The sequence below is a fragment of the Oncorhynchus mykiss genome, chromosome 9 (assembly GCF_057628025.1).
Source record: "Oncorhynchus mykiss isolate SJ-2025 chromosome 9, ASM5762802v1, whole genome shotgun sequence".
Lineage (NCBI taxonomy): Eukaryota > Metazoa > Chordata > Actinopteri > Salmoniformes > Salmonidae > Oncorhynchus > Oncorhynchus mykiss.
Window position 1 is genome coordinate 6640835 of NC_143030.1, and position 14714 is coordinate 6655548.

The following is a 14714-nucleotide window of genomic DNA, read 5'->3' on the forward strand; positions in this document are numbered from 1 at the left end:
GAATTTGTTCTAAACTGACTTGCCTAGTTAAATAAAGGTATAATACATTTTTAAAAACTCTCTCTCCCTCTTTCTTCCTCTGTTGTTATAATGCACACCAGATGTGCATTGAAGTACAGATTGAACTTGTATTGATAATATAATATTACAATTAGAATATTTATAATGCATGAATTATGTATTTATAACACTTGGATAATTAACTTCTTTCAATGAAGCGTTTCACATTCTCTACTGGTCACAAAAGCTCTGACGAAGGCCGTGAGGCCGATACGTCAAGCTTATTTAAGATCAGTGATACTATCAAGAGCAGTGTGCGGTTTCCTATTTCCTGCATTCTCGACTGGTTGAAATTAAATCTCTGATTTGATTAAATACTACACCTATCATGTTTTGTACACTGCTGCTGCTCGCTGTTTATTATCGATGCATAGTCACTTTACAAATTCTCTCGACTAACCTGTGCCCCCGCACATTGACTCGGTACCGGTACCCCCTGTATATAGCCTCCTCATTGACTCGGTACCGGTACCCCCTGTATATAGCCTCCACATTGACTCTGTACCGGTACCCCCTGTATATAGCCTCCACATTGACTCTGTACCAGTACCCCCTGTATATAGCATCCACATTGACTATGTACTGGTACCCCCTGTATATAGCCTCCTCATTGACTCGGTACCGGTACCCCCTGTATATAGCCTCCACATTGACTCTGTACCGGTACCCCCTGTATATAGTCTCCACATTGACTCTGTACCGGTACCCCCTGTATATAGTCTCCACATTGACTCTGTACTGGTACCTCCTGTATATAGCCTCCACATTGACTCGGTACCGGTACCCCCTGTATATAGCCTCCACATTGACTCTGTACCGGTACCCCCTGTATGTAACCTCCACATTGACTCTATACCAGTACCCCCTGTATATAACCTCCACATTGACTCTGTACCGGTACCCCCTGTATATAGCCTCCACATTGACTCTGTACCGGTACCCCCTGTATATAGTCTCCACATTGACTCTGTACTGGTACCTCCTGTATATAGCCTCCACATTGACTCTGTACCGGTACCCCCTGTATATAGCATCCACATTGACTATGTACTGGTACCCCCTGTATATAGCCTCCACATTGACTCTGTACCGGTACCCCCTGTATATAGCCTCCACATTGACTCTGTACCGGTACCCCCTGTATATAGCCTCCACATTGACTCTGTACCGGTACCTCCTGTATATAGCCTCCACATTGACTCTGTACTGGTACCTCCTGTATATAGCATCGTTATTGTTGTGTAATTTTCTTGTGTTGTGTTTTTACTAGTTTATTTAGTAAATATTTTCTTAACTCTATTTCTTGGAACTGCATTGTTGATTTTGTAAAATATTTGAAACCTTTATTTAACTTGGAAAGTCAGTCAAGAATAAATTATTATTTTCACTGAAAGGTGTTGTTGTATTCGGCACATGTGACAAATAAAGTTTCATTGAATATAGCAGATCAATGCAGATGAAGGAAGTTAGATATTGAGATTTAACCGGCTTTAGAGAAAATTAGTAAATAAAAAAACAAGTGTAGTGTGCTTTTTTTTTCAATTCTAATTATCAATATATGAATGAGAAATCAGCCTTTAACTAGTTAAATCATGTTTCTAGTCTATTAGTTACAATGTGTAACCATTGATGTCCCAGGACCAGGATTGGTATACACTGTTGAAGTGTATAATTGTAATACATACATGTGGACACAGCGTCATTCAAAGACTGGAGTTTGATACTCCTGGTATTGGATATGACTGAAAAATAACCTCAAAGACATTCATACCTGAACCGCACCTTTATTTGCCAAGGTAGAGTACATGATCAGTGAATATATTCAAATGTACAGGGGACCATGGTAATAACTACATGTATATACGACTTACATCCTTGGCACAAAGTTATATTATATTCTACTCAATCCATAGGCTTCATTAATGTAATTTACACTGTTTTGAAGTTGATACAACTGGCTATGATAGCTGAGGTTCATAGCTAGGTTCTGAACTAATATGTATACCAAACGTTTGGGTCAATACACAGATCGGCTAGATAGCTAGATACAAGGCATACAGGTAGTTCTATCCTCCACTGCACGATAAGCAAGAAAATAGTTAGCTTGCTACGTTACTACAGCTGCATTGCACGGCAAATATCAGCAAGGCAAGCTAGATTCTTTACATCCAATGTTTCACAAGACGACAGTCTGGTTTGCTGGTTGTTTCTTAGGAGTCCCTAAAACATGAAACAAACAGAATTGCAATGTCAAACTCATGCCACAACACCCATAAAGCTAACCAGCTAACTGGCTAATGTGAACTAGTCAGCCAGCTTGCTAAATAACGATTTTTCGTAAATTAACATTATGAAGAAAAAAACTATGTATAATCGTTTGTCTCTACATTAACTAAAATATTACTTTCAACTATATATATATATATATACTGTTTTTTTGCATTATTTTTTTATGATGTTAACTTACATTTGCATCTGTCCTAGTATTTTTGTCCGCCATCTTTGTTGAAGAAAGTCTCCAATGTTGGGTCGCATTGCGTCAAATTCGTCATGGAAACAACTCGATATGATTGGTCATCGCTCAGCGGTCGCCGCTGGTGATTTGCATAACGTTGGGAAACGTTTACATTTTTTTTCGCCTCCTCCGCGCCGTCCAACGGTCCCTCGTCTTCTCCGCGTCTCTTCATTTGAAAATGAATGGGAAGTGGTGTTTCACCGCGCGGCACCGTGTGAAATAGTGTACACTAGGGCAGTCTGTGTCGCTTCCTGGTTCTGCTGGTCACATAGTGACAGTCAGTGGAGTCAAAAGAATATCAGTTCACTCTCGGAAGAAAAGGTAAGAGTCATTTCCTTTATCATATTGGAAATTTAAATTGCGGGTGAAACGACTGGCTACTTTCAGTACAATAAACGAGATGTCGACACAACCGAGAAATGTTTGTCTGAGTTGCGAGAATAGATATGTAGGCTAGTTACCGGGTTTCTGTCTGGAAGGGAACGGAATCGACTACGGAGATCTACTCAAAGTCCATAGAGAAATCACCACCGCGGCAGGTGTGAGTGTGTGTCTTATCGCACTGTGGGTCGCCTACTGCCTATGTCCGCGCGTAAATTATGTTTTATTTGGTCAAAATGTACCACAAATACAAAGTAGTAACATGCCTTTGGACTAGCCTGTAAATTGACTGTATAAAGGAGTGCAGTTAAATAAATAGAAGCGGTCAGCATCGAGACATTAGGAAATAAGTTTGAGGGAGATTCCGTTCACTGAAAGCGCCACACTCACACACGCGTGACCTCGAATAATTAGATAATTAAATTAATTTGATCCTCTATTGCCCTTTCTACCACAATATATGCTTGACCTTATTCCAGAAAGCCCACCAGATTCTGAGCGTATTCAGACCCCTTCACTTTTCCCACGTTATTACCTTACAGCCGTATTCTAAAATGGATTAATTATGTTTTTCCCCTCAATGAACGCACAATACCCCATAATGACAAAGCGAAAACAGGTTTTTAGACAATACCTTATTTACATAAGTATTCAGACCCTTTGCGATGAGACTCGAAATTGAGCTCCGTTGACATGTTTCTGTCTATACAAAAGGTCCCACAGTTGACAGTTCACGTCAGAGTAAAAACCAAGCCATGAGGTCGAAGAAATTGTCTGTAGAGATCCAACACAGGATTGTGTCGAAGCACAAGTCTGGGGAAGGGTACCAAAACATTTATTGGGGACCTTCGAAGCTGCGGAACAAAATGGCCTCCATCATTCTTCCATGGAAGACGTTTGGAACCATCAAGACTCTCCTTAGATCTAGCCACCCGGCCAAACTGAGCAATCAGGGGAGAAGGGCCTTGGTCAGGGAGGTGACAAAGACCCCGATGGTCACTCTGACAGAGTTCCTCTGATAGAGATAGGATAACTTTTTAGGACAACCATCTCTGCAGCACACCACCAATCAGGCCTTTATGGTAGAGTGGCCAGACGGAAGCCACTCCTCAGTAGAATTCACATGACAGCCCGCTTGGAGTTTACCAAAAGGCTCCTAAAAGACCCAAGAAGACTGGAGGCTGTAATCGCTGCCAAAGGTGCTTCAACAAAATACTGAGTAAAGGGTCTGAATACTTATGTAAATTAGCTTTAATTAAAAAATATATATAAATTAGCAATAAATAAACATCGAATTTTGCTTTGTTATTATGGGGTTTTGTGTGTAAATTTGAGGGAACAATTTAATACAATTTAGAACACGGCTGTAATGTAACAAAATGTAGAAAAAGTCAAGGGGACTGAATACTTTCCGAATGTAGTGTAATGTATTTAAAGCCAACAGGATGTTCCATTCCCCTGAAAACAAACTAAAAGGATCTACACACACACACACACACACACACTGTCACGCATGAGTAGGCCAGCATGCAGTACAGTGTATTCTCAGAGGGACTGATTAACTTTGTTTCAGATGCACCTGTTGCGTGCTTGTTGATGTGTGGGTGTGTGTGTATGAATGAATAACATTTGGCAACCCGGGAATGATTGAAACATTAAAAAATAAATGAAAACATTTTAAAAATTCAAAACATTTTTATTACCCTTATTTTTCCCAGGTAAGTTAACTGAGAACACATTTCTCATTTACAGCAACAACCAGGGGAATAGTTACATTGGAGAGGGGATGAATGAGCCCATTGTAAACTGGGGATGATTAGGTGACCATTATGGTATGAGGGCCAGATTGGGAATTTAGCCAGGACACCCCTACTCTTACAATAAGTGCCATGGGATCTTTAGTGACCACAGAGAGTCAGGACACCTGTTTAACATCCCATCTGGAACATGGCACTCTAGACAGGGCAATGTCCCCAATCACTTCCCTGGGGCATTAGGATATATATATATACAGTGCCTTGCGAAAGTATTCGGCCCCCTTGAACTTTGCAACCTTTTGCCACATTTCAGGCTTCAAACATAAAGATATAAAACTGTATTTTTTTGTGAAGAATCAACAACAAGTGGGACACAATCATGAAGTGGAACGACATTTATTGGATATTTCAAACTTTTTTAACAAATCAAAAACTGAAAAATTGTGCGTGCAAAATTATTCAGCCCCTTTACTTTCAGTGCAGCAAACTCTCTCCAGAAGTTCAGTGAGGATCTCTGAATGATCCAATGTTGACCTAAATGACTAATGATGATAAATACAATCCACCTTGGTGTAATCAAGTCTCTGTATAAATACACCTGCACTGTGATAGTCTCAGAGGTCCGTTAAAAGCGCAGAGAGTATCATGAAGAACAAGGAACACACCAGGCAGGTCCGAGATACTGTTGTGAAGAAGTTTAAAGCCGGATTTGGATACAAAAAGATTTCCCAAGCTTTAAACATCCCAAGGAGCACTGTGCAAGCGATAATATTGAAATGTAATCATATTGAAATCTACCAAGACCTGGCCGTCCCTCTAAACTTTCAGCTCATACAAGGAGAAGACTGATCAGAGATGCAGCCAAGAGGCCCATGATCACTCTGGATGAACTGCAGAGATCTACAGCTGAGGTGGGAGACTCTGTCCATAGGACAACAATCAGTCGTATATTGCACAAATCTGGCCTTTATGGAAGAGTGGCAAGAAGAAAGCCATTTCTTAAAGATATCCATAAAAAGTGTCGTTTAAAGTTTGCCACAAGCCACCTGGGAGACACACCAAACATGTGGAAGAAGGTGCTCTGGTCAGATGAAACCAAAATTTAACTTTTTGGCAACAATGCAAAACGTTATGTTTGGCGTAAAAGCAACACAGCTGAACACACCATCCCCACTGTCAAACATGGTGGTGGCAGCATCATGGTCTGGGCCTGCTTTTCTTCAGCAGGGACAGGGAAGATGGTTAAAATTGATGGGAAGATGGATGGAGCCAAATACAGGACCATTCTGGAAGAAAACCTGATTGAGTCTGCAAAAGACCTGAGACTGGGACGGAGATTTGTCTTCCAACAAGACAATGATCCAAAACATAAAGCAAAATCTACAATGGAATGGTTCAAAAATAAACATATCCAGGTGTTAGAATGGCCAAGTCAAAATCCAGACCTGAATCCAATCAAGAATCTGTGGAAAGAACTGAAAACTGCTGTTCACAAATGCTCTCCATCCAACCTCACTGAGCTCGAGCTGTTTTGCAAGGAGGAATGGGAAAAAATGTCAGTCTCTCGATGTGCAAAACTGATAGAGACATACCCCAAGCGACTTACAGCTGTAATCGCAGCAAAAGGTGGCGCTACAAAGTATTAACTTAAGGGGGCTGAATAATTTTGCACGCCCAATTTTTCAGTTTTTGATTTCAAATCAAATCAAATCAAATTTTATTTGTCACATACACATGGTTAGCAGATGTTAATGCGAGTGTAGCGAAATGAGAGAGCCTGGAGAGCCTTACGGTTGAGGGCGGAGCAGTTGCCATACCAGGCGGTGATACAGCCCGCCAGGATGCTCTCGATTGTGCATCTGTAGAAGTTTGAGTGCTTTTGGTGACAAGCCAAATTTCTTCAGCCTCCTGAGGTTGAAGAGGCGCTGCTGCGCCTTCTTCACAATGCTGTCTGTGTGAGTGGACCAATTCAGTTTGTCTGTGATGTGTATGCCAAGGAACTTAAAACTTGCTACCCTCTCCACTACTGTTCCATCGATGTGGATAGGGGGGTGTTCCCTCTGCTGTTTCCTGAAGTCCACAATCATCTCCTTAGTTTTGTTGACGTTGAGTGTGAGGTTATTTTCCTGACACCACACTCCGAGGGCCCTCACCTCCTCCCTGTAGGCCGTCTCGTCATTGTTGGTAATCAAGCCTACCACTGTTGTGTCATCCGCAAACTTGATGATTGAGTTGGAGGCGTGCGTGGCCACGCAGTCGTGGTTGTACAGGGAGTACAGGAGAGGGCTCAGAACGCACCCTTGTGGGGCCCCAGTGTTGAGGATCAGCGGGGAGGAGATGTTGTTGCCTACCCTCACCACCTGGGGGCGGCCCGTCAGGAAGTCCAGTACCCAGTTGCACAGGGCGGGGTCGAGACACAGGGTCTCGAGCTTGATGACGAGCTTGGAGGGTACTATGGTGTTGAATGCCGAGCTGTAGTCAATGAACAGCATTCTCACATAGGTATTCCTCTTGTCCAGATGGGTTAGGGCACTGTGCAGTGTGGTTGAGATTGCATCGTCTGTGGACCTATTTGGGCGGTAAGCAAATTGGAGTGGGTCTAGGGTGTCAGGTAGGGTGGAGGTGATATGGTCCTTGACTAGTCTCTCAAAGCACTTCATGATGACGGAAGTGAGTGCTACGGGGCGGTAGTCGTTTAGCTCCGTTACCTTAGCTTTCTTGGGAACAGGAACAATGGTGGCCCTCTTGAAGCATGTGGGAACAGCAGACTGGGATAGGGATTGATGGAATATGTCCGTAAACATATTCAATCAATCCCTATCCCAGTCTGCTGTTCCCACATGCTTAATTATTGGTGTGCAGTGCGCACTGCATGAAGATAAATCAATACATAATAGTAAATATGGTTATCCAAGGAATAATTATTTACCTAGAGCAGTAAAAATATTTAGTAGGTTATTTACAGGAGCTAAAATATTTGTGTAATTTAATTATAGTTTGCCTTTTTTAAATTTTTTATTCCAGGCTTTAAAAAAATTAATAAAAATTCAGCTAACGTAAATAGACGATAGACACAAACATTTCAGTTTCCTCTCATTGCTCAGCCGCTTAAAAACCTCTTGGCGCACCGATCCCTTTAGCGGGATGATTTTCTGTCAACATCCGGTGAATTGCAGAGCGCCAAATTCAAATTAAATTACTAAAAATATAAAATGTTCATTAAATTACAAGTGCAATATACCAAAACACAGTTAACTAGCTTGTTGTTAATCCACCTGGTCTGTCGGATTTCAAAAAAAAAGAAAAGCTTTACAGCGAAAGCAAACCATGCGATTATGTGAGGACAGCTCTCAGCAGACAAAACATTACAAACAGCTAGCAGCAAAGTAAATTCGTCACGTTAGTCAGAAAATATATCAAATGAATCGCTTACCTTTGATCTTCGTATGTTTGCACTCACGAGACTCCCAGTTACACAATAAATGTTTGTTTTGTTCCATAAAGATTCTCTTTATATCCAAAAACCTCCATTTGTTTGGCGCGTTTTGTTCAGTAATCCACAGGCTCGTGCGGGTCACGACGGGCAGACTAAAATTCCAAATAGTATCCGTAAAGTTCTTAGAAACATGTCAAACGTTTTTTATAATCAATCCTCAGGTTGTTTTTACGATAAATAATCGATAATATTTCAACCGGACGGTAGCCTTTTCAATAGGAGAGAGAGAGAAGAGGTCTCGCTCCAGGCGCTTGCACATGGACAAATCTGGGGACACCTAGCTATCCACTGACGCGATGTGATCATTCTCGCTCATTTTTCAAAAATAAAAGCCTGAAACTATGTCTAAAGACTGTTCACACCCTGTGGAATCCATAGGGAAAGGAATCTGGTTGATATCCCTTTAAATTGAGGATAGGCTTGCAATGGAAAAGAGTAGTTTCAGAAAAACAGCACTTCCTGGTTGGTTTTTCCTCGGGTTTTCGCCTGCAATATCAGTTATGTTATACTCACAGACACTATTTTGACAGTTTTGGAAACTTTAGAGTGTTTTCTATCCCAATCTGCCAATTATATGCATATTCTAGTATCTGGTCCTGAGAAATAGGCCGTTTACTTTGGGAACGTTTTTTATCCGAACATCAAAATACTGCCCCCTAGCTTCAAGAGGTTTAATGCCAGAGTCCAGTGCATTCAGAGTATTCAGACCCTTTGACTTTTTCCATATCTTGTTACATTACAGCTATTAATCTAAAATTGATTTAAATTATATATTTTTGTTAAATATCCTGATCAATAGCCAAAAATGACAAAGCAAAAACACGTTTTCAGAAATGTTTGCAAATGTAAAAAAAATAATTAAAAAATTAACTGAAATATCACATTTACATAAGTATTCCAACCCTTTACTCAGTACTTTGTTGAAGCATCTTTGGCAGCGATTACAGCCTTGAGTCTTGGGAATGACACTACAAACTTGGTACACCTGTATTCTTTTTACCCCCCTTTTTCTCCCCAATTTCATGGTATCCAATTGTTAGTAGTTACTATCTTGTCTCATCGCGACAACTCCCGTACGGGCTCGGGAGCGGCGAAGGTCAGAATCCATGTGTCTTCCGAAACAAAACCCAACCAAGCTGCACTGCTTCTTTAACACAGCGCGCCTCCAACCCGGAAGCTAGCCGCACCAATGTGTTGGAGGAAACACCGTGCACCTGGCGACCTTGGTTAGCATGCACAGCGCCCGGCCCGCCACAGGAGTCGCTAGTGCGTGATGAGACAAGGATATCCCTACCGGCCAAACCCTCCCTACCCCGGACGACACTAGGCCAATTGTGCGTCGCCCCATGGACCTCCCGAGAGGGATCGGACCCAGTCTCTGGTGGCACACCTGTATTTGGGGAGTTTCTCAGATTCTTCTCTGCAGATCCTCTCAAGCCACTCCAGTGTTGTCTTGGCTGTGTGCATAAGATTGCCCCAATCTAAGGTCCTGAGTGCTCTGGAGCAGGTTTTCATCAAGGATCTCTCTGTACTTTGCTCCATTCATCTTTACCTTGATTCTGACTAGCCTCCCAGTTCCTACCGCTGAAAAACATCCCCACAGCATGATGCTGCCATCACCATGCTTCACCGTAGGGATGGTGCCAGGTTTCCTTCAGACGTGATGCTTGGCATTCAGGACCAAGAGTTCAATCTTGGTTTCATCAGACCAGAGAATCTTGTTTCTCACGGTCAGTCATTTAAGTGCCTTTTGGCAAACTTTCAGTGGGCTGTCATGTGCCTTTTACTGAGGAGTGGCTTCTGTCTGGCCACTCTACCATAAAGGCCTGATTGGTGGAGTGCTGCAGAGATGGTTGACCTTCTGGAAGGTTCTCTCATCACCACACAGGAACTCAGAGCTTCAGTCAGAGTGACCATCTGGTTCTCGGTCACCTCCCTGACCCAAGGCCTTTCTCCCCTGATTGCTCAGTTTGGCCGGGCGGCCAGCTCTAGGAAGAGTCTTAGTGGTTCCAAACTTCTTCCATTTAAGACTGATGGAGGTCACTGTGTTTTGGGGACCTTCAATACTGCAGAAATGTTTTGGTACCTTTCCCCAGATCTGTGCCTCAAAACAATCCTGTCTCTGAGCTCTATGGACAATTCCTTCGACCTCATGGCTTGGTTTTTGCTCTGAGATGCACTGTCAACTGTGGGACCTTTTTATATAGACAGGTGTGTGCCTTTTCAAATCATGTCCAATCAATTGAATTTACCACAGGTGGACTCCAATCAAGTTGTAGAAACATCTCAAGGATGATAAATGGAAACAGGATGCACCTGACCTCAATTTAGTTGTACATTTTAATAAATGTGCAAACATTTCTATAAAAAAACAAAACAATGTGGACAAAGTCAAGGGGTCTGAATACTTTCCGAAGGAGGTGATCTGTAAAGGATTTAGTGATCTAGTGAGAAGAGATTACCATTATCAGATCACTTCAAAGCTGATATCACAAACTACCAAAGGGCAAAGTACCTGGGGTTGTTTTCAATCAGATTTAAGCACCTTCATATAGTAGCATTTTGACACCACGCTTGTATTCTATTCTATTCCACTATTTTCTATTCTATTCCACTATTTTCTATTCTATTCCACTATTTTCTATTATATTCTCCGGTCCGGGTGGGTCCAGTCAGTGTTCGATGGCAGAGTGGAGGGAGTGGGCGGGTCCAAGATGAGTGCTGACACGCTATTGGAGGAGACCCTGATCAAGCGGTCTCAGCAGAAGAGGTTGACGTCACCGCTGAACTACAAGGAGAGAGTGTTCGTCCTCACCAAGACCAAGCTCACATACTATGAGTTCAGAGCAGAGGTGAGTGTTTGTCCTCGCCAAGACCAAGCTCACATACTATGAGTTCAGAGCAGAGGTGAGTGTTCGTCCTCACCAAGACCAAGCTCACATACTATGAGTTCAGAGCAGAGGTGAGTGTTCGTCCTCACCAAGACCAAGCTCAAATACTATGAGTTCAGAGCAGAGGTGAGTGTTCGTCCTCACCAAGACCAAGCTCACATACTATGAGCTCAGAGCAGAGGTGAGTGTTTGTCCTCGCCAAGACCAAGCTCACATACTATGAGTTCAGAGCAGAGGTGAGTGTTCGTCCTCGCCAAGACCAAGCTCACATACTATGAGTTCAGAGCAGAGGTGAGTGTTTGTCCTCGCCAAGACCAAGCTCACATACTATGAGTTCAGAGCAGAGGTGAGTGTTTGTCCTCACCAAGACCAAGCTCACATACTATGAGTTCAGAGCAGAGGTGAGTGTTCGTCCTCGCCAAGACCAAGCTCACATACTATGAGTTCAGAGCAGAGGTGAGTGTTCGTCCTCGCCAAGACCAAGCTCACATACTATGAGTTCAGAGCAGAGGTGAGTGTTCGTCCTCACCAAGACCAAGCTCACATACTATGAGTTCAGAGCAGAGGTGAGTGTTTGTCCTCGCCAAGACCAAGCTCACATACTATGAGTTCAGAGCAGAGGTGAGTGTTCGTCCTCACCAAGACCAAGCTCACATACTATGAGTTCAGAGCAGAGGTGAGTGTTCGTCCTCGCCAAGACCAAGCTCACATACTATGAGTTCAGAGCAGAGGTGAGTGTTCGTCCTCACCAAGACCAAGCTCACATACTATGAGTTCAGAGCAGAGGTGAGTGTTCGTCCTCACCAAGACCAAGCTCACATACTATGAGTTCAGAGCAGAGGTGAGTGTTCGTCCTCACCAAGACCAAGCTCACATACTATGAGTTCAGAGCAGAGGTGAGTGTTCGTCCTCACCAAGACCAAGCTCACATACTATGAGTTCAGAGCAGAGGTGAGTGTTCGTCCTCACCAAGACCAAGCTCACATACTATGAGTTCAGAGCAGAGGTGAGTGTTCGTCCTCACCAAGACCAAGCTCACATACTATGAGTTCAGAGCAGAGGTGAGACTGGGAGACACATACCTTTCCCTGTACAATGGAGGTTATGTATGGACTGCTCCTATTTCCTTTCAGTCTCCTGTCTGACTGGACCCATTTCCTTTAGGTCTCCTGTCTGACTGGACCCATTTCCTTTAGGTCTCCTGTCTGACTGGGCCCATTTCCTTTAGGTCTCGTGTCTGACTGGACCCATTTCCTTTAGGTCTCCTGTCTGACTGGGCCCATTTCCTTTAGGTCTCCTGTCTGACTGGACCCATTTCCTTTAGGTCTCCTGTCTGACTGGACCCATTTCCTTTAGGTCTCGTGTCTGACTGGACCCATTTCCTTTAGGTCTCCTGTCTGACTGGGCCCATTTCCTTTAGGTCTCCTGTCTGACTGGACCCATTTCCTTTAGGTCTCCTGTCTGACTGGACCCATTTCCTTTAGGTCTCCTGTCTGACTGGACCCATTTCCTTTAGGTCTCTTGTCTCACTGGGCCCATATCCTTTAGGTCTCCTGTCTGACTGGACCCATTTCCTTTTTAGGTCTCTTGTCTGACTGGGCCCATTTCCTTTAGGTCTCCTGTCTGACTGGGCCCATTTCCTTTAGGTCTCCTGTCTGACTGGACCCATTTCCTTTAGGTCTCCTGTCTGACTGGGCCCATTTCCTTTAGGTCTCCTGTCTGACTGGACCCATTTCCTTTAGGTCTCCTGTCTGACTGGACCCATTTCCTTTAGGTCTCCTGTCTGACTGGACCCATATCCTTTAGGTCTCCTGTCTGACTGGGCCCATTTCCTTTCAGTCTCCTGTCTGACTGGGCCCATTTCCTTTAGGTCTCCTGTCTGACTGGGCCCATATCCTTTAGGTCTCCTGTCTGACTGGGCCCATTTCCTTTAGGTCTCCTGTCTGACTGGGCCCATTTCCTTTCAGTCTCCTGTCTGACTGGGCCCATTTCCTTTAGGTCTCCTGTCTGACTGGACCCATTTCCTTTCAGTCTCCTGTCTGACTGGACCCATTTCCTTTCGGTCTCCTGTCTGACTGGACCCATTTCCTTTAGGTCTCCTGTCTGACTGGGCCCATTTCCTTTAGGTCTCCTGTCTGACTGGACCCATTTCCTTTAGGTCTCCTGTCTGACTGGGCCCATTTCCTTTAGGTCTCCTGTCTGACTGGGCCCATTTCCTTTTTAGGTCTCCTGTCTGACTGGACCCATATCCTTTAGGTCTCCTGTCTGACTGGGCCCATTTCCTTTAGGTCTCCTGTCTGACTGGGCCCATTTCCTTTTTAGGTCTCCTGTCTGACTGGACCCATTTCCTTTAGGTCTCCTGTCTGACTGGACCCATTTCCTTTAGGTCTCCTGTCTGACTGGACCCATATCCTTTAGGTCTCCTGTCTGACTGGGCTCATTTCCTTTAGGTCTCCTGTCTGACTGGGCCCATTTCCTTTAGGTCTCCTGTCTGACTGGGCCCATTTCCTTTTTAGGTCTCCTGTCTGACTGGGCCCATTTCCTTTAGGTCTCCTGTCTGACTGGGCCCATATCCTTTAGGTCTCCTGTCTGACTGGGCCCATTTCCTTTTTAGGTCTCCTGTCTGACTGGGCCCATTTCCTTTAGGTCTCCTTTCTGACTGGGCCCATTTCCTTTAGGTCTCCTGTCTGACTGGGCCCATTTCCTTTAGGTCTCCTGTCTGACTGGGCCCATATCCTTTAGGTCTCCTGTCTGACTGGGCCCATTTCCTTTAGGTCTCCTGTCTGACTGGGCCCATTTCCTTTAGGTCTCCTGTCTGACTGGGCCCATTTCCTTTAGGTCTCCTGTCTGACTGGACCCATTTCCTTTTTAGGTCTCCTGTCTGACTGGACCCATTTCCTTTCAGTCTCTTGTCTGACTGGGCCCATTTCCTTTAGGTCTCCTGTCTGACTGGACCCATTTCCTTTTTAGGTCTCCTGTCTGACTGGACCCATTTCCTTTTTAGGTCTCCTGTCTGACTGGACCCATTTCCTTTAGGTCTCCTGTCTGACTGGACCCATATCCTTTAGGTCTCTTGTCTGACTGGACCCATTTCCTTTAGGTCTCTTGTCTGACTGGGCCCATTTCCTTTAGGTCTCCTGTCTGACTGGGCCCATATCCTTTAGGTCTCCTGTCTGACTGGACCCATTTCCTTTTTAGGTCTCCTGTCTGACTGGACCCATTTCCTTTTTAGGTCTCCTGTCTGACTGGACCCATTTCCTTTAGGTCTCCTGTCTGACTGGACCCATTTCCTTTAGGTCTCGTGTCTGACTGGGCCCATTTCCTTTAGGTCTCCTGTCTGACTGGGCCCATTTCCTTTAGGTCTCCTGTCTGACTGGGCCCATTTCCTTTAGGTCTCCTGTCTGACTGGACCCATTTCCTTTAGGTCTCCTGTCTGACTGGGCCCATTTCCTTTCAGTCTCCTGTCTGACTGGGCCCATATCCTTTAGGTCTCGTGTCTGACTGCTCCTATTTCCTTTAGGTCTCCTGTCTGACTGGGCCCATATCCTTTAGGTCTCGTGTCTGACTGCTCCTATTTCCTTTAGGTCTCCTGTCTGACTGGACCCATTTCCTTT

The 14714-nt window shown here is 44.2% G+C and overlaps 1 protein-coding gene and 1 long non-coding RNA gene across 6 annotated transcripts in view; one reads left to right on the forward strand and one right to left on the reverse strand.

Annotated features, from left to right (window-relative positions):
* Positions 1-1824: 1824 nt before the first annotated feature.
* Positions 1825-2622, reverse strand: LOC118965965 (uncharacterized). Its single transcript, XR_005053095.2, has 2 exons — positions 2528-2622; positions 1825-2280 (listed from the first exon to the last, which is right to left on the reverse strand). It is a non-coding gene; the product is annotated as an uncharacterized LOC118965965 (long non-coding RNA).
* tec (tec protein tyrosine kinase) overlaps positions 2567-14714 on the forward strand; it is a 57345-nt gene continuing 45197 nt past the window's right edge. The window contains exons 1-2 of one of the 5 annotated variants that reach the window (XM_036987058.2): positions 2567-2896; positions 10882-11061. In XM_036987058.2, the coding sequence (XP_036842953.2) occupies positions 2582-2896; positions 10882-11061 (495 nt within the window). In that variant the 5' untranslated portion in view covers positions 2567-2581. Of the gene's footprint in view, positions 2897-10881; positions 11062-11219; positions 11282-12099; positions 12162-14714 lie in introns of those variants that run through there. The other 4 variants (XM_036987059.2, XM_090183360.1, XM_090183361.1 and 1 more) reach the window with 4 other exon arrangements.